This window comes from Mesocricetus auratus, unplaced genomic scaffold (genome assembly GCF_017639785.1).
Source record: "Mesocricetus auratus isolate SY011 unplaced genomic scaffold, BCM_Maur_2.0 Super-Scaffold_100001, whole genome shotgun sequence".
Classification (NCBI taxonomy): domain Eukaryota; kingdom Metazoa; phylum Chordata; class Mammalia; order Rodentia; family Cricetidae; genus Mesocricetus; species Mesocricetus auratus.
This window is the reverse complement of record NW_024429187.1, coordinates 12,185,348-12,209,199: the sequence shown is the minus strand read 5'-3', so window position 1 is coordinate 12,209,199 and position 23,852 is coordinate 12,185,348. Positions and strand designations below refer to the sequence as shown.

Genomic DNA, 23,852 nt, shown 5'->3' with positions numbered 1-23,852 from the left:
ATGTGTTTCTTTGGCTCTGCTCAGGGTGTGTTTCTTTGGATGGTCCCTTTTCCCTACATTGTCTACAGATGTTATGTGACTAGCTGAACAGGCACGTGGGCAGCATAGATATGCCTGTTCAGTGGTTCCTGATTCTACATAACATCTGTAGACAAGAATTGAAATTCAAATAATCTCTTCATTCTCATAGTTGCTTTTTATCAGGCCATTTGTCACAATAACAGGAACAAACCGAGAAAATTATCTTTACAATAAAAATACAAAACATTACCTATATAAAGTCTCCACTCCAGTATAAAATATTTATTATGACACAAAAACCACAGCGAACTATAAAATTATGAAAATTGGTGACATGACGATATGAGACTGTGGGCATGCTACTAGGGAACCTCTCTGGAAGCCCACAACTTGAACTTCCCTGCATTCCTAATTAAACCCCCATGCTTATGCTAGACTTTTTCAATGTTTACCTTCCAGTACCAACAGCAGTGGTTACTATTTACCAGATACTCTATGTTTTTAAACTGAATTATCTTAATATTGCTAATGCATATTTTAACAGGTTCTTGCATGAATTCATTTTTGCTTGTTTATTGAGACAGGTTCTCACTGTGTAGTCCCCACTGAACATAAATTGAAGATCCTCCTGCCTCAGGCTCCTGAGGTTTATAGACACCTGGCTTCACACATTCAATTTCTAAAATCAGTTTAATATATTAGAAAATTTGTTCTTATAGACACTTCATTCAATTTCTTGCTATATCCTATTTCCAGTGGTTAACTAATGTGCATTATTGATTATATTACTAACACATAGATGGCTACTATGCAGAGTATCTACCTTATGTTTTATTAAGCAAACAAATATTTCTATGTCTCCATCAAAAGTACACAAAATAATCCATGTATATACCTCTAGTGTCGGAACTTTTATAGAATCTATGATGAGAAAAACAAGATTAATTTGAACCATATTTTAAAGACACAGTTTTGAAAGATCAATTTGACTGCTGCCTTTAAAATATACTTTTGTCAGCATTTATCTCCAGAACACAAAGATGTCAACGTTTTCCATAATGTCAAAATGAAAAGAAAGACCAAGCATGAAGTGTTTTCTTGACTCTGAATTTGTCCATGACCCATTAAAGAGATCATTTTAATCCGAGCCTTAATACAGCCTTCGAAAGACTGGTTAATGGTTTAAATCTTTGGTGCTTAGTTCGTTAAAATAAAAGTGAGTTAAGTTCCTTCGACAGTAAGACTGAAAAGTTGGCAAGGAAGGATTTGCTGTGCTCCTATCGAGGCTGTAGTGGCGTGTGTGTCTGTGTCTGTGTCTGTGTGTGTGTGTGTGTGTGTGTGTGTGTGTGTCCCTGTCCAAGCACAGCCTCTGCACTGCGCACCCCCCAGCCCCCCATTTTCCTAAATACATCATGAAAAAAGGATGAGGTTTCAGCCTTAATTGCTTGCTCCTTTTATTCGCATTCCTCTCCCAGCCAGGGTTGTGAAGAGTTGGTAAAAGGCTGCACAATGGATCTTTTCATTAGGCCCCAGCCAGGCACACAAAGGCAGGCTTTTGGAAAGAGTGAATGCAGGAGTTTAATTTGCAGGTGGAGAGGAGATAAAAGGTGCTGACGCCTCTATTATTCTCTTACTTAGGTGACCCTTACCCTGTTCAGCTGATCCCAACCACCATGGCAGCTGCTGCTGCAGCCACCCCAGGCTTAGGCCCACTCCAGCTGCAGGTAAGTCTGGGGACAACTCAGGGACTGTAGGGGTTAAGTAAACGCAGAAGACAGCCGCTGTTAGCACAAAGGACAACTGAGGGCTGAGATTTAGGGCACACAGCCACCGCTGCTTTGTTTTCTGTTTTCTGTTCTGATCCCCACCCTCGAAGATGACTACCAATTTTGGTTGTGGGCTCTGCACTTAATCTCACCGTATTTTTTTTTTTTTTTTTTTTTTTTTTTGCCATGTCCTGGTAAGGTTTAGCAAGGCGAGCAGCTCCAGTGTTGCTCTTGGTAGTGAGCAGCATGAGTTTGTCATAGAGTGGTCTCCACGAACAACAAACAGGCTGTCCGGGTTTCCTAACCACGCCTATGGTCCCAGGCAACTGAAAGAGAGTTTCATTTAAAGGCATTGACAGTTCCTGGTGTTAGTAGAGTGTCCACAGCCGTTTGTCCCCCTCGCTTTACTGCAGATCATTAGAGCAAGCTAAGAAGAGCAGAGCAGAGTCAGCAGGTGTCCATTTGAGCTTGAGTTTTATCCTGACCTCCTAATAGAGACCTTTTTTGCCCTTCAGATTGTATGTTTCCAGTACAGCCTGGAAAGTCAATAGCCTTACCAGATGTCCAAACGATTTCAGAAATTATGCCTCTGAGGTTGGAAAGAGAATCAATATGATTTTAGTAGAGAGAACTTTTCTTATCTCAGTTTCTGGATTGGTACCCCATGAAACATTCCATACGGCCCATTCTTGTGAGCCTTTGAATTATGCGATTAATGAGAAGAGACGATAAGCTAATATGAGGTTCTATCTCCCGTTTTACAAGCCTGGGAAGCACACCATGCAAAGCCATATGTCCTGCAGGCACACTTCATACAGTGGAATTGTATCCATGATTGTGACTTGTCATAGACAGTATGAGTCTAGATAGAGTCTTACGTTTGATCAAGAGCTAGGTACAACTGATGAACGTACATATTTGTCAGAAGACTGGAGATTGGCATCAGGAGAACCTAGTGTGAAAGCTGAGAGATTACAGCATCCATTCCTAGTTCACCTTTTCCATGGAAAAACTATACTATGGCTGTTTCTTTGAGCTAGGAATACACTGGTAAGTGTTGGGGCCACAAGGACAGTAAAATATTACTACAAGACTTGATATCCTTTTCAGTGGTGTCTGGGGAATAACAACAGTATGGGAAAGAAATTGTAATAGATAAGACACCAAGATGTGGAAAGATACACTCATTGTCTATATGTGTGATGGGTAAAATATTTTTTGTGACCTTTTCAAAGAATGGCTTACGTTACCTGACATACAAGCATCTATGCCTGTAGGCAATAGAAAACGTCTTTTGTAATGAAGCCAGAAGAAAAGAGTCTTTTAGAGGCGGGACAAGAATAGGGGAAGTGAAAGAGAAAGGAGGACCAGCCTCGGGCACAGATTTGAATGTGGAGAGAGAAGTTTTTGAGACCTAGGATACAGGTTGAAAGTTTCCACCTGCTGGGAGTTGCTGGAGAGAGAAGGTGACCACAAGATGATGTGCCAACTGAGTCTCACTGCCATTCTCCGTCACAGAGTAGCAGGGCTCAGCGTCTAAGCTGCTTTTCTGTAAGGATATATTAGGATGCTTGATATAAACTAAGTTTGACTTCCATTCTGATGTCTTTGGTGTTACCAAGATTTAAAGAATTTAGAGAAACAAGGGAAGTCTTTGAGACCAAACAGGTTTGCTCTTCTGTAAACATAATTTCATCTGCAGCAGGGCAAGGGTCATTTCTTTCCCCTTAATAATGGGGTCTTGCTAAGTTCCTCAGTCTACTCTTGAATGTGTCCCACTGCTGCCTAGTCTTGAGCATATAACCCTCCTACCTGGTTCTTAGAAGAATTTCAGGTATGCATCCTCGTACCACCTGTGAAAGGTTTCCATGTACCTGGTTGTGCTGGTTGTGTATCCATTAAAGTTTCTAATTTTAGTGAGGATCTCAAATAACCCGAACTGTAACTCTAGAAATTATACTGTAATGTAAGAAAGTTGGCTATCAAAACATCTTCACAGAAAGCTGTGAGTACTCATAAAATGTCGTTACGTACGCATGTGCACATAACTTAATTTTGCAATTACAAACCAGGGGGGCGGTATTCACAAGTAATCAAATTCCAAAGGCTTGCCGTTTCGGGGCTTCTAGGCTGTCGCCGGGTGGCTTCTGGCCTATTTACTGCAGAGCCTGAATCCCTCAACTTGATTTCGTCATGCTCCACACCTACAAAGACACGCGTCATCTGCTCCCCACCCGCGCTGTAGACCTTCCCCAATGGGACAGAGAGGAGCTATAGTCTTAACACCTATAGCACATCAGCCTCCATGGGGAAAATGCTTCTGAGATGCTCTGCCTGAAGGGAGTGTAAGACAGGAACCACTTCCAATGCTTTCCAGACTTTGCCAGGAAATCTGTGAGGCCCCACTGCCCATCTCTTTACAATGCCTTCCGTGGGCTCCTTATTCCCTTCCAGGGTTTAGACTTCGGTCCTGCCAGAAACTCCACTCACATGTCTGGTTCACATCTCACCATCCACCTGTCTGATATTAGGTCAGAAACCCAATTCTGGAGACCACACATGAAGAAAGAGGCCACGTACGCATTTCCTTCTTGGGCGCACACACACTTGCAGAGGGGCAGACAGAAGCTGAGTGTGGGGGCTAATTGGGCATTCATTTGGAGTTTCCCAGTAATCTTGGGTAGGTGAGTCTGTCAATGAAGGTGTCCCACCTTCTTGGTGCCTGGGACCTGACCCCACTGACGGCAACCATTTGGGTATGGAGAGTTCTGCCCCTTGCTTCCTGCCCCATGCTCCTTCTCAGACAGCCTATGGAGCCTGCCTGAAGCCCTCTTCTGTGCTCTCTGTGGGCTGCAAAGGTACCAGACCTTGCGGCAAGCATCCCACCGTTCTCCATCAAACCATTCCAACTCGAGAAACCCTCAGTGGAACACATCATCCCCTTTGTTGCACACACACCTAGTCTGTCCAGCCGTGTTCTCCTTAGCACTGTCTTGTCTTCCTACTGCGTGAGGTTTGGGGTTTGTAAGTTCTCAGCCAGTCAGTGGAGAAAGAGCATTTGGGGTTTTCTTTTCGTCTGACGTCTCCAAGTTCTGCCTCCTCGCTTGGGTGGATGAAAAAGAATGTCCTCTCTCTCTTATCTCTCTCTCTCTGTCTCTCTCTCTCTTTCTCTGTCTGTCTGTCTGTCTCTGTCTCTCTCTCTCTTTCTCTCTTGTTTTTCCTTTTACTTTCTTTTATTTTTTGCTTCTAAATTTATCTTTATTCAATAAATTCTGATGCTTTGGGAAAGCATAAATCTTTCTGGTTTAGGGTACTCTAAAGTGGTTATTTTTCATGCCCAGATATTTTACTGAGAATTTTTAATTTTTTTTAATTTAAAACTATCTTATTTTACATACCAATCCCAGTCCCCTCTCCCTCCTGTCCTCCCCACCCCAACCACTCCTCAAAGAGGGTGAGGCCTTCCATGGAAGAATATCAAAGTCTGTCACATCATTTGGGGCAGGACTGAGCCGCCCCCGCCCCTGCAATCCCAATATCTGGGTTGAGAGAGTATGCCTCCATAGGGAATGGGCTCCAAAAGCCTGTCTGTGCAGTAGGGATAAATACTGGTTCCACTGCCAGTGACCCCATAGACTGCCCAGGCCTCTCAACTGACGCCCACATTCAGGTCTGTCTCATGCAGGTTCCCCTGCTGTCAGTCTAGAGCATGTGAGCTCTCACTTGCTCAGGTCAGCTGTTTCTGGAAGACCCAGCATGGTCTTCAGGAAGGACGAGTTGGGAAAAAACATAGAAGGAGAGCAAGGAAAGAGAAATCTTGATAGAGGGAGCATTACGGACTGAACGAGAAAACCTGGACCTAGGGAAATTCCCAGGAATCCACAAGGATGACCCCCAACTAAATCTAAGCGATGGTGGAGACCCCCAACTAAATCTAAGCGATGGTGGAGAGGCTACCTATAGTGAGACTGATGACTGCCTTACCCGCCATCTTAGAGCCTCCACTGAGCAGCTCATGGAGGCAGAAGCAGAGATCCAAGTCTAAGCGCTGAGCCAAACTCATGGAACCCAGTAGGGGCGATGAGCAAGGGGGTCAAGGTCTCTTCTTAAAGCCATAGGCACAGTTTTGTCTCTCTTCAGCCTGCTCCCTAGACACGAGTTTCACATATATAATGGTGTGGGAAGCTGGGAAAGGAAGCATGAGACACAGTCAGAGACAAGAGGAACATGGTCCGTGTGTGGAGAACCTCTTCCAGCCAGGTTTTAGGAAAGAGAGCCTATGGTTACAGGGCTGATGGTGCCGACTGCTGCTTCTGTTTGTCTGTCTGTTTTAAAAACATTAGTTGATTCTTGTGGGCTTATTTACCTGTTTTGCTCTCTGCTACTGTTTGACCTGTTTCTATTTGTTCTGGGTGAGGAGTGGTGAGTCCAGGAGCACCCTCCCTGAGACGGCCACAGGAATGCTGAGCTGAGGAAGAATCAGGAAGGACGAGTGAGGAGTTAGTTACCCACCCCCGGCAGACATGCGCTGGTCTGAGTCTATGCTCCTTCGTGGATAGAAGGGGAGAGAAACCTTAAACAAAAATAGGATATTGTCCCTCCCCTTGGGTTCAAATACAATGGTTTCAATTTAAATAAAATGCCATAGCAACTAATGTTGCTTGCTGCTGGTGGGATTATTCATACTGTCGTAGGCGAGGATTTCCTAGGACTAGCTCATTCAATTATTGTCACAGCCTGCAGTGTTAGATATTAGCAGTTCCCTTAGACAGGGAAGACAGCTTGAGCACAGAGTTCAAATTCCACAGTCTTAAGATCATTGCGTCTGTTTCACCATGCCCAGGACATTTTATTTGCAATTCTGGATTCCTTCTCTCTCAAAGAGTTTCTGGTCTTTAGTAACTGGAGAATCAAATTGTAACCATAATTTACTCTAAGTGCCTTCTAGAACCAGTGAGCAGTGGGAATGACCGTGGTGGTGGCGGTCCACTACAGAGTGTGAGCTTTGCAGAGATCCAAGTTCAAATAGTTTCAGGACCTAGAGCCAATACAGATCTCTTTCCACTTCTGGTTGACCTGATTTACGCATCCGGGTTTCTTCTGGAATAACCTTGTACAAATGAGTCTGTGCACTTGTGTAACACTCTGAGAAAAACCAGAGCCTTTATTAAAAGAAGGACAGAGATGAGCATCATGACTTTGAAAGACCGTCAAAATGACATACCTTAGATGACACTACCATTTTACAACTTCACTATTATTTTGTGGCTTTGGCAATTACTGCCATAAGCAATAAAAAAAGTACTTCATATGAAAACTGATCTCACTGTACATTTTTAGGAGTACTTACAATATTTCAAACATAATCATATATTACTTTTATTTTTGAGAAAAATGAGTTAATCTCAATTATGAATGCAATAAAATGAACACGTTATACCAGTTACATTTTTTTTAAAAATTTCCTCCTCTTAGAGCAAAGTCCATCTTTATGTCTGATGCCTCCTACATCTAACGAAGATGATACAGATGTTTATGTAGACTGTGGACTCAGTCCCGGAGGGATCTGCCCATGTGCGGAGCTGCTCACTCTCTGGTCTCATGGAGAGCTCTCTTTCTCTTTCCATCTCTCTCTCCACCTAGAAGCAGAAGGGCTATCCTGAGCTACATGACCTCTGCCCTCCATCTACGTCCTTCAGTGTGTGTTCCTCTTCCACTAAGCACGCCAAGAGCCCACCACGTTTTCCTCCATCGTAACTGACTGAGCAAGGCCAGCTCATCTTTCGTTCCCAGCAACCTTAGAGTAGTCAGTCTTGCCACACGCTGCATTGTCTTTTCATTGGCCAGAATGGTCTTTTGATTTTTTTTTTTCAAGTAACTGTTAGGCCTTGTTCCTGCTTAAGCTCTTAGATGCCTCTGCTGCCTTCAGTTCTTTCTCCACTCTCCTGAAGGTTGCTAATTGTACTCATTGTCCTTCTCACTGCTGTAGCTGGCGGCATGCCTGACAAGGTGCGGCTGGAGGGAGGGGGCGTCTATTTTGGCTCCCAGTTGAGGGGGACGCAGTCCATCATGGCATGGAAGCCTGATGCTGGAGCTTGTGGCTGTCACTGTAGGACCTTGACGCTGCCTCCTCATATCTCGGCAGACTGCAAGGTCGCAATGCTTACGTCCATCTCGTTTCCTCTTTCAGTTAGCCGTGGAATTTTGTCGCCCACATTATGATATGCAGTCTCTCTGCTGCTAATCTTCTCTTAGCACTCCCTCTGAAACACACCCCAAGGTACATATCTCCTACATGATTCTAAATCTTTTCAAATTGCCAACCTAGAGTAACTATCTCATTCACCCGGCCAACTCAGACTTAACCCTTCAGGTTTCTTGTGGAAACATTTAGTTTATTTCCAGGAAAGACTTGAACCCAAGACCCCAAGACTGCATTAAGACAATGGTAGGGTATGTTCTAAATTCTACTACCTGGTTTTCCTGGTCAGGGTTGTTCTAACTGTAAGGAAATACCACCACCAAGGCAACTTTGGAAGGAAAGGGCTCATTTGGCTTTTACTTCTGCCTCTCGGTTCATCGTTGAGGGAAGTCAGGACAGGGACTCCAGTAGGGCAGGAACCCAGAGGCAGGGGCTGATGCAGAGGCCGTGGAGGAGCGCTGCTTACTGTCCTTCCAGTCATGACTAGTTCAGCCAGCTTCTGTATGGAAACCAGGACAAAAATGCCCAGGGTAGCACCATCCACAAAGTGCCCTCTCACATCAATCGCTAATTGAGAAAATGACCTACCTACAGGCTTGCCAACAGCCCAGTAATGCAGAGACATTTTCTCAGCTGAGGCTCCCTCCCCTCCAATGACTCTAGCTTGTGTCAGGTTGACATAAACTGGCCAGCATGCTGGTTTCTACCATTCAAAATCCAGATGTCAGCGGCCTACTATTATTTGAGCTTCACCAAGTGCTTTCTGTGTGTTACAAACTCAATAAACACATGTTAAGTAGAGGGGGGAGAGAATAAAAGCTGGCATTACGATTTCCATAAATCATATGGTTTTCTTATGCTACTGCCCTGTGATATATTAAAATTAAGCTCAACATTAATAGCTTATTACATAATCTTCACCTTTTAAAAAATCACGAAGAACAATTGTGGAAAGAAATCACATGAGCAATGTTGACTTATGTAAGAATAAAAAAATGCTTTTATTTAATTCCATAAGATCATGTTAATATTCTGTTTTGTTTTTGTTTTTTATAAAGAAAGCTATTCTTAGTAAAGCGTTTGAAAACCACAGTATGTGGCTGGCACCACGGCTGGCACTATGGTAGTTACAAAAATTAATTTGTAACCTTTCTTAGACCAACCTTGGCCTGTGCCATTTCCCGGGTCCCTCCTCTGTCCCTTGACTGCCCGAGCCGACTCCTGGCCGCTGAGTTTCCGAGCAGCTCTTCCCTCTATAGGACTCCCTTTGCTTGGAAGGCTCATGTTCGTTCACCTTCTTCCACTGCACGGTGGGTGTGGTTTCACCTTTCCGAGCCCTACATTAATCCACTGTTCAGATCATTGACCAACGTCCCTGGTGACACCCCCAGTTGAAGCTCTTCTTCCCACTCCTCCGTAGACCCCTTCAGACATGGTCTCATCTGACTCCACATCTGTCTCCTGGAAATGGTGCACCCCACCAGGACAGGACCTACTCCTTGCTGCATCAGCACCTCAAGGAACCCAAAGGATGCCTAGCACATTTCAAGTGTTAAGAGTCTTTCACGTGCTGAGGGTAGCGATAATTTCCGATAAAATAATGCAACCTGTGATTAATTTCTGAAGCAAATTGTATGTAAGCACCAGGGGACGTCGTGCTTATTTTAGTCTCTGTTAGAAGACACTTGGGGTGTGAGAAAGCTCTCCCCAGTTCTGCCTTTCCTGATTGCTCCTCCCTTCCCGTGGCACAACAATGGGCCGCCGCATAAACACTGTGTGCTTGTACTTAGAGCAATTGTCTAATTCTTTTGAAGTCATTGTAATTTACCAATGAGAGACGAAATGTTGCAACATCTAATCATTCCTACATTATATGCTAACATGTGCACAGACACACATAAGAATATGCATGCTGGAGGGGCTTTTATGTGACACAGTATGGTTCATCTTGCCAAGGCAACCCTGACGTAAACTGTGTCTACATAATAGATGGATGTATTTATCAAAACAGTAACTAGCCAATTAGCACTCTCATATACTGACTTGACCTGCTTTCTCTTTGTTTCCTTTGATTTCTTTTTTAATTCCTTTTTTCTAAATACTTTTTTTTTCCATGTGAAATTGAGTGATTTGGACATTTTTCTTCATCAACTCAGGTCTATTTAAAGAAGGTTGGTTTTTATTTATATACAAAATTAACCTAGCTTTATTTCTATATTTAAAATGAAGTCTAGCTATTTACACAAAATAAAACTAACACAGAATTTTGGGCCATTTGCGTCTAGATGAAATCAGCTAAGTGTATTGCCTGTTCCTAATTAATGGAATCCAATGAGTGCAACAGACTTCCATCGAGGGTTTATTTTTCCTATTCATTCTCATTAATTTGCATTTTACTTAATGAGCATCATGAATCTTTTAATAGTAGTTATACTGTACTGTCCTATTTCTATTTTTTAAGCTAGGCTTCTAATATTTGAAATTAGAAGGAAATATTTATCCAGTTTCTTCTCACTTTATAAATACTGTATCTGTCTTGGCCAAAAGATGGTTGCCACCTGTTCTACCTATAGGAAGCCAAAAATACCAACTCCAACCAATGATTAATAGTGATAAGCAGAAGGAAGCAAAGATTGGGATTTTTGGACAGTCATATTTTGCTGAAAATAAGCAAGTAGTCCTCAATCAAGAATTCTTATTGAATTAATTAAACTTTAAAAATCTTACTACAACTATCCCAAAAATTCAAAAGAATATTTTCAGAATGTTAAGGCTCTAAATTCCAATTTGTCGTAAAAGAGACGAGGGGCTCTTGCAGTGTTAGAGACATGTCTTCCCTGAGAGGCGTGACCGTCCCCCCCACCCCCATGAGGTGTGTTAGTTAGAGAAGTCCGAGTGATAGGGGCTGAAATCTGGGTAGCTGTCTAGGCAGAAGCAGCATCAGCTCCTGGTTACACAGCTCCACTGAGACAGACATGGATTAAAACCAAACCAAACCCTGTAGTTCGTCTTTTTATCAAAACCCTGCCAACCTTTGAAAGACACCACTAATAACAAGACACCAATAAGTACTTCAGAGTACTCAGGGCTGACAGGGATGGGGCAAGACTTTGGGCATTCAGAGAAGAAGGTGAACAGAGAGATCCAGAAAGATGGGGTGCAAATAAGATGGGAAGATCTAGGTGCAATATAGACCCTGTTCGATCTCATTACAAGGATTGGGTGTGCTTCCATATTGGTGTTTCTCTATGAAGCTTTCCCAGTGGATTACCTGGCTACACAGGCTAGAATCTAGATCACAGCTATTCCCATACCACACAGGAATGACCAAGGGCTACCCATTTCAGCTGCAGCTCTAGGAGGCTGTCTGCTTCCTAACTCTCTCTGCTTGAGTGAGTTTTCTCACAAGGTTAGAAGGCTGAATTCTCTTGCTTCCTCTCTGCCTTTGACCCTGAGCCTGCAGGGCAGACAGACAGAAGCACACATAGGATTAAACACCACAGCTGCTGGAGCAAGCATTTGCATATGTATAATAGAGGGGGAAAAAAACCCACAACAATTAAATTATGTACAGAGACATCCTGCATACTAAAGCACATATGCAAATAGACCAGGAAAAGTGCGGCCAACATTCGCTCTGACTTTTCCAAGCCCATATGGGATCCAGGCAGAGCCCAGGCGTTTTCAGGCATCCTTTAAGGAAGAACCTGTTAGGTCCTGCTTTTGGAGTTATTACCACCCCCAGGAGTCCCAGGGAATGCTTGACATTTGAACAATGAAAATGGTGTTTTCCAAGTTGAAGATGCTAACAAAAATATCAGTACAAGAGCTTCTCCAGCTCCCGTTTTTATTATCACCAATTAAACATGTGGCAAATTTCAAAATTATAGTTGAATCTCTACCATGGCTGATTGTAAGGCAACAGGGCTGTTACTCAGGGCCAGTGTTCTGATAGCAACTCCACACTGGTGTCTTAGTAATCAGTACATGTTTGGGAGACTCTCCAATGTTCCTGGGTTTCTAGGCTCTACGAGGATGTCTAGGCTCAAAGACAATGCCAGCTATCATTCCAAGAACAACACCAATTTTCTGTCATTTGAAAAACTTGTATTTTTTTATTTTATCACAATAAAAAAAAGAACTACTTAATGTTTGAATTTTGGCTATATGTAAGGAGAGCAAACAATTAAACGTTTGTCTTAGAAGTGTATTGTTCAGGGAAACTGTTAGTTTAGTTTGTACCGCTAGTATCCTTTAAAGGATCCAAGGAATATTTATGAATTCAAATGCAGCCTTGGATGCAAAGGTCTATAGATATCTCAATCACCACTGGAAATGGAAAGGGTAATCCAAGTGAGAACAGATATTCCCAAGATCAGCAGCCTCTTGGGTAGTTTTGATTGGTATCACAAAGCTGTTGACTAAGATGAATTATTCCTGTGGTGGCTACATAGAAGCACACATGTGGGATATATAGGATGCATTAGTGCAGCTCAAATGCCTAGGATGGGAGCCTTAATAATTGAGGCAGAGAGATATGACCCCTTTATAAGGTAATTTGAAGGGGGGACACACAATGATTATCATTACAGCTTTGTCTTACTGAAGAGTTACCTCTAGGTCAGCCTTTTAAGAGTTCCATGCTCCTTGCTGTGACTGCGTGACTCTGAGTGTGGCACCTTCGCCCCGCGTCAAAGTTGCTCACGAGTGAAGCTCGGCACTGGGCAGTCCATCAAACCTGTCTGTACCTCCCCTGTCTGTAAGATGTGGGTAGAAACGAGAGCTTTTTGTGAGAGCTACACGAGGTAACACATATAAAATGCTAAAAGGGATAGAAGAGGCCATCGTTTGCCAGGCACTGTGTTGTTTTCAGCTGTTTAATAGATCTTTATTGACTGCTATTAAAACTGTATCTATTGTTTAGATGTGCATTGACAGTTAGGGCATAAGAGATTTTTTTAAACAAATATTTATCAACAAAACTAAGGCAAAGACACAGTTCTACATTCTCCTGTGTGCTGTAACATGGAAGCACATTGAAAGGCCCTACGGGACGGCTAGAGAGACTCTCAGGGGTAACAGTGCTTGCTACTCTCGTAGAGGACTGAAGTTTGCTTTCCAAACCTGCTGACCTACAAATACCCGCGACTCCAGGCTCACGGGGCCCAGTGCCCTTTTCTGGATTTTTTAGGCATCTGTACTCACATGAAACACCCACGAACAGATATCCACACATACATACAAATTTTTTAAAAATTGTAGAAGAATAAAAAAAAAAGAGTCCGTGAGAAGCAATGCATTTATCTATCTGAAATAGAAACATCTAGGAGTATAGTTTTCCATATGTGGGTGTTGTATACCTTTTGTTTCATCATTCATATCTATGAAATGGTGATTAAGCCTCCAGTCATAGCTTGTGTTTCCATGGGTATAATGAAAATGAATTGTTCTGTGCATTGCCCCTAACTGTTTTAAATAAGTATCTTATAAAACCTAAAATAAATCACTCTTAGTGGGGCTTTTTAACATGATATTTAAATTTTAAATAACACAGAAATGTTTTTTGTCGTTACCATTTGATACATAGTCAGGTGCTGCACATTTATACTAGTAGAATTGCACTCTTCACATATCCTACCTGGTACACCTTTTCTCTGCTTTCTGCAACAAAAATTATCCCCCAACCTTTATAAATGTTATCTTCTTAGTTAGTTTCTTTGAGGAAACAGTTTTATTTCACACGTTAATGTGAAAGTGAATTATGTTTTTAGAACCATATGTCCTGGAGGTTTTAGTTTCTCTGAACTCCGGGTTGTTTCTAAGTTGAGGGCCTCAGAGTCCTGAGGAATCAGATGCAGGTCCTTGTGGGCCTCACCAGAGCTTGGCATCTAGGAAAGGGAAGAGTTAAGAGAGGAACAGAGTTTGGAGAAAGTGGAGCCTCCCTCCCCTTTCCACATATGCATGATAGATAGATGGTAGACAGTCATGATTTGCCAGATGGATGATGGACTGATAGATTGAAGACAGATGATTATATGTATGGATAGATGGTTAGATAGTCAGTAGATTATTAGATAGATGATAAATCAATGTATAGATACATAGATGAGCAGATGAACAGACAATTGCATGGATGAATAGATGGATGGATAGATAGATCATTAGATGATAGATATATAGGTAGGTAGGTAGATAGATAGGTGGGTAGATAGGCAGATAGATAGGCAGATAGGCTGGATAATTAGATAGAAGGTTAGATGATGGACAGTTATACATGGACAGATGATTAAAACTCCTCATTGGTAAACAGTCACTTCCCACTACTCATTATTTCATGAACACACACACACACATACACACACACACACACACACACCCTCATCTCCTTCTGTGTCTTGTGTGTCAGCATGTGGATTAATACAGCTTGAATTAAGGATTCCGCTGTTTAGTAGACTCAAAGCCCCATCTATCCCTAGTCTCCAGTATGAAAGATGAGGCAACTGAGATTATCAAGTAGTGACCAGACTGAACCACTGAGACCAGCTTCCTTCAAACTGAAATGTAAGCCTAACTTTTTCAAGTTTTGTTATGATATCCCTAAAAAGAAACATGCACTATGTATCACACTCTAGCTGTACTGGTTTCTGTGGGGAGTGAGAAATGTCTGAATTAGCACTTGGACCGTTCAATTAAGAAAGGCTGAGTCAAGCAGTCACTGGCATTTGCATATCTGTTACAGTGATGGCCCTATGAATGGCTTCTCTCTCTCTCCACACCCTGGGGATTAATCCTTCTCTGGGAAACTCTAGGAAGATCAAGGAGTTTAGAAAAACAAAAGCAAAGACATGTGCTGTCTCCTATCTGTTTGTACATAGAGGGTTCAAAGTGGGTTTGTTTACATCATGTGTCTTATTGATATTCCGTTTGCTTTTCAGAAGAGAGGAGTGCTCAAAAATGATTATATAATCATGCTCATGCTGGTTTGCAGTTGTGAATGAGCTATTCTAACAGAAGGACCAAGCAAAAAAACACATCACAGTGCTGAAGTAGTTTTTTTGCTGTTGTTTTTGTGGGTTTTTTTTTTTGGCAAATTTCTTGACAAGACTTGGAAATATAATTCTGTTGGATTCTTCCAGGGGGAAAAACTCTGGCTGTTTCAGGTGAAAGTTTCATAACAGTATCAGACAAAGCAAGGGTGTGGCCAGAAGTGGGTGTGGATGGATCCTAGTTGTTGGTTTTTCTTACCCTTGACCTGTCTCCAAGAGCCACGCTCTTTCCCCCTCCTAACTGAACTGTGCCTTGGATGAAAAGCAGGAAGGGGGAAACAGGCAGTTTCAAAGTACTCTCACAGCAACTGTGACAGTGAGTATGGGGTCAGTGACATTAAGGCTTCAGAACACAAATGCGGACACTAATAACTCTTGCTTTCTCCATTATCAGAGCTTAGTCAGTGGTGGATTTTAGAGTAAAGCAGGGTCTCATGTAACCCAGGTCGGTCTTAATATCTATGTAACTTAATATCTATGTAAGGAGGGTAACCTTAATCTCTTGTCCTGGTTGTTTCTACCACCTAACCAGAGACTCTGGGCTGATAGTAGAGTATGATTTGGGGGGTTGTGTTTGTTTTGTTTTATGTTTTTGATTTTTCAGCACAGGTTTTCACTTTGTAGCCGTACTTGTCCTGGAACTCACTCTGTAGACCAGGGTGGCTTGGCACTCACAGAGATTCACCTGCCTCTGCTGCTGAGTGCTGGGATTAAAGGTATATGCCGCCACTGCCTGGCTGCAGAAAATAATTTTTAAAGGCAAAATTTTTCTACATATGAAATGTTTACCTTCATTTCATATTACAAAAACTGGTACCTTGATTCCTATTAAAAATAAAGGCCATCCATTTCTCTGTGTTCCTTTCCAAGAATGCTTTGCTTTATCAGGGCTGCTGTCTCTGGAGAAGCCAGTGTTCCCTGGGGAAGGCAAAGCCACTGTGGTTGGATGGTCATCCTATTTGATGGCGGTGAAGGGGACTCAATAGCGAGAATGGAGGACAAATAAAGCATCAGAAGGAAGTCTCTACCTAACTCTCACTGACCCCTTTAATTTCTGCTTTTGGGTTTTATTTTTATGGTTTTGAGTGTGACCTAAAACATGATTGACCTTTAAGAATATTCTGAGTTCCATACCCATGAATTAAGCTATGTTAGGCACCTTGTGTTGGCAAAATCATGGACTATGTAGCTTTTCTTGGCAATCCTATCATTTAGCCTGATGTCCTCCACATTCACTTACATTGCTCCACAGGCTGACATTTCTCCCCTTTTAAAGGCCAAAGAGCATTTCGTTCCATGGATTACCCATGTTCGTCTGTCCATCCATTGCCTGGTAGACATGTGGAATGCAGCTATCTTCGGCTTCGCCTTCCTCTGTGTGTCTCTTTGAAATCTCTATATCCTCTAGAGATGTGTGCTCAGAAGCAGACTTCTTATACCCTAGGACAATTCCACTGGTTGTGGTGGCTTGCCTTGATTTTTTTCTTTTTGCCTGATTCTTTTCTATGTGCTCATGTTTTAAGTAATTTTGGCATCGTGGTTGTGAGGCAGCATCACAGTCTGGTTTTGATCTGCATTTCCCTATGTGTGCCTTTTAGCTTGATTATTGGTTTATCTTCTTTAAAATGCTTTTAATGGGACGACTGAAAATTTCTGAGTAGCTTTTTATATTTTTCTCTATATAAAAAAATCAATAATGATTCTCAAAAATAAACAGCTTCTGATTCCAGGTTTTGACCAGGACATTTGAGTTGTAGTGACCACTAGATTAGTTAGTTAGCTCAGTTTTCTGAATTGTAAAGTGAGATTAAATTAATAGTAAGATTATAATGCAGATTTAAGATGTGCAAAACTACCCGGTACAGTAAAATATCAATTGCTTTATTACATTTCGCTATTGGAAATGTATTAGTATCACTATTTGTAAAAGCCCAATATATTTAGTTATGATGGTAACATTTTGGTGCCTTGAGTGTGTGTTTCTCACTCTGTTGCTGTTTGGTTTTGGATGTCCTATTATAATTATCTATTAAAGACTGATATCACAGGAACCTGCTCAGCAGGTTCACAACTCTGTTCATCAACGACTAAATGAAAGAGGGAGGATGGCTTGTGTGTGTCTGTATCCTCTCACACACATGGAAAGTGTCACTCTGTGACTTTCTCATCACTATAAGGCAATCAAAACTGTCACGACCACCTCGACCAGCAAGGAAGACGCGACTCAGGAATCCTTCTCACAGGCAGTTTATTTAGGACCTTGAACAAAATCTTTTGACCCCAGGGAGTGCCCGCCCACAGCTTAAAAAGGCCCTTGGGCAGCCAACCCCGGTAAGCCATGTGGCAACAGCAGATAGGTCCACATATGAGGAAGCAAGCCTGATATCCAGCCTTGACCAAATAAGGAGTTGTTTATCACAGAGAGCACTTGCCATCGGGCTAGCAGAGGCGGAAGCCAGTACCATCTTAAGGGTGTAGCATTTTGTAGCTCTCTACAGTTCCCCCTTTTTTGTTTAAAATGTAACAGGCAAGAGTAGAGGTCTGATCTCTGACAATGACAGGGACATTGTACTGATTTTTGTTTGGCGTCATCCATCCAACAAACATCAGACCCGTCCGATACCCTTTTTTCCAGAGGCGGGACTCTTGGGTACCAACCCGCATGTAATCAGACATGCTCTTCTTTGGGTCACTATTAGCTGACTTAGAGTGTAGTGCTCTGCCTCGCATCCTGAGCGTATTTAATTAGTTTTTAAGGTGGCTAACCATGTCTGTGGGGGACTGTCCTGCTTTAATAGCGGTAAAGGCCTGAATGACTATGGCTGTATTGTCTCTTTGTGTGACTCTAATCTTACATAGAAACCACAAGCAAACCAGGGAGACCAACACCAAGAGACCTGTTAATGCTGCTGTACCCGCCACTCCTTAAGATGGTTTATTGTAGAAGTCAGCCAGGATGATAATCCTGATGTAAAGGAAAGGTCCACTCTGGTGGAATTTACATGGACCACTGCCATCCGGAGTTTTCTCATGGTGTCTTTAAAATCAGACGTCCAATTCTGTAGCAAAAACTGAGACAATCTTTTAGACAGGTTAGCTGTATGAGTGAAATTTTGATATTTTTTGGTTATAAGAGGATGAGGCTGTAGCATCAAAAGTAGCTGATGACTCTAGAAAATAAACTAAAGTCAGAGATGGATGAACACCGTCTCAGATTAGAAGGGAATTGGGCTACAGCCCACACCAGCACTGGCCCTGAGGAATCAGAAAATGAGGATGATGGCTACGATGTGCTTAAGTCACCTGTGTCGGCTGTCTAATGTTAGCTCCTCCGTTGGCTGGTTACCTCTGGATGGTGATCCTACAACAAACTTTAATGAGAGTTCCCAAGTTCCTGAGAGGCCCCCTAAACCATTCCCTCGGAGAATCAACTCTGAACGAAAAGCAAGTAGCTGTCAGCAAGGTGGAGGTGCCACTGCTAACCCTGCTTCCACGGCCGCCTCACCACAGCTCTCGAGTGAGATTGAGCGTCTCATGAGTCAGGGCTACTCCTACCAGGACATTTAGAAAGCTTTGGTCATTGCCCATAACAACATTGAAATAGCCAAAAACATCCTCCGGGAATTTGTTTTTTTTTTTTTTTTGTCCATGTAGTTACCTAGCACATCTCTTCCTGTCGTGACTTTAGAGGACCCATGAGCCAGGCCTCCACTCAAGGAGCACCCAGGAAAGCAGTGGCTTTTTTTGGGATGTCCACAGTGAGGTTTTACCTTTTTTGTGGGTATTGATCGACACCCTGGTTTCAAGATTTTAAAGCAGTAGAATGACTATGGAGCAGCTAGTGTGTTTACTGTTGTGTTGGTCTTAAGAGTGTGTTTGTAGTTCTTTAGTCTCCATTAGGAGAGGGTGGATTTTTCAAAAAATTGAAAAACACAATAGCATACAGTATTTAGACTTTTGTGTATTTTTTATATTGTTTTTTAGTCCCATGTAAAATCAAGATCTCTCCCTAACTTTCAAAAATCTTAGATTCTTAGAATGAAGCAGCTCATTCAGAGCCAAAAAATTGGGTGCAACTGAGAAGCGCCCATAGCCAAACTAACAATGTTTTTACTTTTTGGTTGTTGTTAGCCAAACTAACAATGTTTTTTTTAAGCTTTTAATGTTTCTTTTTAGCTTTTATTTTGGGTTTCCTGTTAGTCAAGTTAACAATGTTTTTACTTTTGGTTCGCTGTTCCACGAACCATTTGTCCTGTTCTCTCTTTACCTTTAGAGAGGAGTAAACCAACTACTCTTATCCCAGTCCTTTTTTTGCCCCGTTCTTGTCGTGGTCCCTTTTTTAGTCTAAGATTTTTTGATGGCAGTAACTCGTTGAGTGTCAGAAAAATTAGGCGGGATGTGGAATTACCCATGTTTTAATAACAGTGAAAAGAAAACCCAAAAAATAAAATTAAATACCACCCAAAGGGCCAAGAAAAAAAGAATAATACCCTTTGTTTTTTTTTACTTTGTCCGCTTTGACGCGGCTCTACTACTTTTTTTTTTGTTTTGTCCGCTTTGACGCGGCTCTACTACTTTCATTTTTATCCCGTCCGCTTTGACGCGGCTCTGTTGTTTTGTTTTCCCGTCCGCTTTGACGTGGCTCTGTTGACCGTTTTCCCCTTCTCTACGGGTGAGAACAATAATCCCGCTCTTTTTGCGGATCCCCGCCTTACCTGGGGACTTACCGGTGCACCCCCTGACTGCTGTGAGTTTTGAATTCCTTTCTTCGTACGAGCGTCCCCGTACGGGCCACCAATTGTCACGACCACCTCGACCAGCAAGGAAGACGCGACTCAGGAATCCTTCTCACAGGCAGTTTATTTAGGACCTTGAACAAAATCTTTTGACCCCAGGGAGTGCCCGCCCACAGCTTAAAAAGGCCCTTGGGCAGCCAACCCCGGTAAGCCATGTGGCAACAGCAGATAGGTCCACATATGAGGAAGCAAGCCTGATATCCAGCCTTGACCAAATAAGGAGTTGTTTATCACAGAGAGCACTTGCCATCGGGCTAGCAGAGGCGGAAGCCAGTACCATCTTAAGGGTGTAGCATTTTGTAGCTCTCTACACAAAACTCATTGGCCCCAACTCGGTTAGGTTGATATGTAAAGTAATATATTTCCCAGCAAAATACTAAGAGCAAGGGAGAGTGTGGGTTGAGAAGAGCTCAGCTAGACCTCTGTCTTCTATCGATGGCTGGATGATCCACACGGCTGGTCATGTCTGAGTTGTTTGTGATTTTCCTTCTGATGTATCCTATGTCATCAGCAACACTATATTTTTTAATCTGTCTGTAAATCCTAGTGATGATTTAGTTGACTACAGTGATGAGACTATCCCATGGTGTTCAGCAGGCCTTTGTGAGGTTTTAGTAGCGTTTGTAGAAGTGCTAACTACTGGAAAGTAGGGAATCTACGTTAGGATGAGAAGACATGGACACCTCAGTGTGGAAGTGCGCTCTGTTATTCCACAGGAAACGCTACTGGAGAAACACTTCCTCATTGTCTGCACGCTTGGTCCTTTTACTTCCACATTGGGTGAGATCTGGGGTTGGTGCATGAAGGTTGGAGGCAGCCCCATGTCCGTGAATAGGGTCAGGAGAGAGGCTCCCGATCAAAAAGAGAAATATTGGATTTAAAAAAAAAAGCTAATTTGTCACTTCAGTCATCGAATATGAACTGAAGAGACTTCTAGCCCTTAAAATCCCTTTTCTCCCTCTTTTTATTGCTTGGAATCTTAAAAGCTTTATCATTTGCAGTCATAAAATGAAAATATACACCAAACCCTCAAAGGGTAAGTATGAAATTAAATTATATTTAGGCAGCTGTAACCTTTTAAAACGATCGGATTCCAGTTAATGTATTTCTTCCTGTTCCGAGTGCTGCCATGGTGTTTGATGGTGGGAAGCAGTCCAAAGGGCATTGGGAGATAATAAATTCACTGTAAATTTCACCCCAAGGCATGTCTCCATACACCAAGGCCTCCATTTAGCAAGGCTGACCTAAAACTCTTGTCACATCCAAAGGTCATTTAGGTTGGAGTTGGTGTGTCCCATCTATCTTTCGTTAATGTAAAGAGTGACAGTTGGAGCAAGACGGAGCTCATAAACAGTCATCAGAATATGAGCAAGAAGCCAGCTCTGGACTGGGAGGGGAACATGAGGACAGAGCTCCCCTCTGCAGACTGGCAGCCACCTGGCTTCTTGCAAAGTCGGGGAAGAGTTCACGTAGCCAGTGGATTTCCTTGCCTGTATTTCAGAGCAAACCGGCAACTGGAAAAGACATCTGAGGGTTGGTTGGTTTAGAATCAGGCACCTTCCTCTCATTTTCATATAATTTGTTTCAAGTGTAGTGGCTTGATATGAACAATTATATATATATATATATATATGTATATATATGAGAGAGAGAGAGAGAGAGAGAGAGAGAGAGGGAGGGAGAGAGGGAGAGAGGGAGAGAGGGAGAGAGGGAGAGAGGGAGAGGAGAGAGGAGAGAGAGAGCTCCAGCCTCCAGCCTCTGTTCTTAAGTTCTTTCTGTAAGTAATCGGACCAACAATTTGGGTTTTTTTTTTTTTTTTGTGGCTGGCTTACATCACTTAGCACATGGTGTTTTCAAGTTTCAAGCTTCATGTTACCACCTGCATCTCCCAATTATCTGTGTGTGTGTGTGTGTGTGTGTGTGTGTATGTGTATGTGAGATGCTTACCACTGAGCTGCTACAACCACAGACAGTCCTTTAATTTTATAGTCTTAAAAATAACTTCAGAGTTTTCAAGATCAGCGTACATTAACAAATGCTAAGACTTATAGACACACGAATTCCCAGTCACTGGCCATAAGTAGTAAGAGTTATCAGGCAGAGTAACACATGGCAGTGCTAACTGCAGATTAGGTGACGTTAAATCCTCACAAGTCTTTATTAAGATCAAGGTTAAAAAACTTGTTGTGATAGCACGGGCTGCTGTTCTCTGATGTGCCCCAAGCGTTAAGGACAGTGCTAGACACAGGATGGGCACCCGGTATGTGTCTGCTGGAGGCGGTCAACATAGGGTGGGGGTGCAGGGACTACAGTCGTTGACGATTTCTCTGAGGGGGCTTGATGTGATAACAGATGTGGTGTGTGCCACGGAAAGACTTGTCGGAGTCTGAAAAGACGAGGACAATAGAGATACAAAGGACACAGGGTCCTGTGGCAGTGGCGTTTCCCCCCTAATTAGTTTACATTGCTTTTATTCTGAGTCGTGCAGATGGGTCATGTTTGCTACAAGACGTTTTCCAAAATTGCAGGAAAGTCAGGGTTTACGAGTAGGAGTGGAAACAGGGACTGAGGAGTCATATGATTAGTGGGAATTATATGTGGAGACCAGGTCTGTAACTGAAGATGGGACAGTACTGAAAAACAAATGCATGGATGATCATACAATTGGTGTGGGATCAACTTAAAATCATATATATATGATTAGTTAAAAGTGGGTTGTTGGAGGTGCATCTTCTCTCCCATTTACCAGCAGGCTGGTCAAGCCAGAGTGTACCGGCTGCTCAGATTTCCCACACACACTGTGAACCTGACCCGTGTGTTATGCTGATGATACATACAGTTCTGTCAGCTTGTAGTGCCGCTCTCCGTCTACACCCTGGGTTCTGTCAGCTTGTAGTGCCGCTCTCCGTCTACACCCTGGGTTCTGTCAGCTTGTAGTGCCGCTCTCCGTCTACACCCTGGGTTCTGTCAGCTTGTAGTGCCGCTCTCCGTCTACACCCTGGTTTAGACACAGGCCCAGAGGGCAGACCCGTGTCATCACTCTCTTTTGTACGTCCTCCTGATGCTCTTCCAGTGTGACGAACTTTCACGACTATTTTGTCATTGATGTTCCTGTCCCACCTACAGTGTTGAAAAACTTGACGCTTTCTAAATCATTCCAGTGATTAAGGAAAGACAATAATACACTTCTGTTGTTTCCATTACATTTATTACATTTCATTAGAGAACATCTGAGACATTTATTTTTAAATTAAAAAGCAAAAGAGAAAAACAAACTCTGGCATTTTTACTGGCAGTGGCCAAGAGGAAAAGGGCATCTGCGCGATGCTGAGGAAGTTTCTCTTGGGTGTGTTTCTCTTTCCTGTCCCGTGTCCTCAGTGCTGAGGTTGTCATCCGTGCAACCCAGCCTCCTCTGAACCCATCTCCATTACCTCTCCTGCTGTAGCAACTGTCTCAAAGCACACGGGCCCTACCACGGTGTCTGGGTGACGACTACGGTGGTCAGAGAGGCACGGTGACTAAGACAGAACCTCTGTAAATGTGAAAAGGAATTTAACCTCAGTGTTGTCTCTTTCCTGGCCCCGGACAACAAGCTTTCATGAAATGTCTCTGTGCCACGATGCTTCCCTCAGTGAGATATGAGTGATACCTACTTCCTAAATTTGTTGAGAAATTTCAAAGGATGACCCTTGGACACGCCACAGGGTGACGTTTAGCTAATTGTCACCACCATCCACCTTCTGTGTCCTCGTGCACTCAGAAATACACGCTTTCTTACAGTACATAAGCAAAACACCAGCACTAACGGCAATACTTTTCCTAGCATAAAAATTTATAGGAAGGCAAAAGGGGAAGAAGCAGTAAACAACAATCCCTGGGAGGGGACGTTTTTATTTTTATTTTTCATTTAGTCTTTGTGCATGTCGTCTCTACGCTAGAGGAAGAAAGCCCAAGTTGAAGAGGCGTCGTAGGTGTAGTCGTGTCTTCCTCAGAGTCAGAAGTCTTCCAGCCCTGAAGCATT

At 42.8% G+C, this 23,852-nt stretch overlaps 1 protein-coding gene across 15 annotated transcripts in view; it reads left to right on the top strand.

Annotated features, from left to right (window-relative positions):
- The window catches only part of Sox5 (SRY-box transcription factor 5), a 936,665-nt gene that overhangs the window by 837,493 nt on the left and 75,320 nt on the right, over window positions 1-23,852 (top strand). For all 15 annotated transcript variants that reach the window (XM_040743583.1, XM_040743581.1, XM_040743582.1 and 12 more), the window contains one exon: window positions 1,660-1,745. In XM_040743583.1, the coding sequence (XP_040599517.1) occupies window positions 1,660-1,745 (86 nt within the window). The remainder of the gene's footprint in view (window positions 1-1,659; window positions 1,746-23,852) is intronic.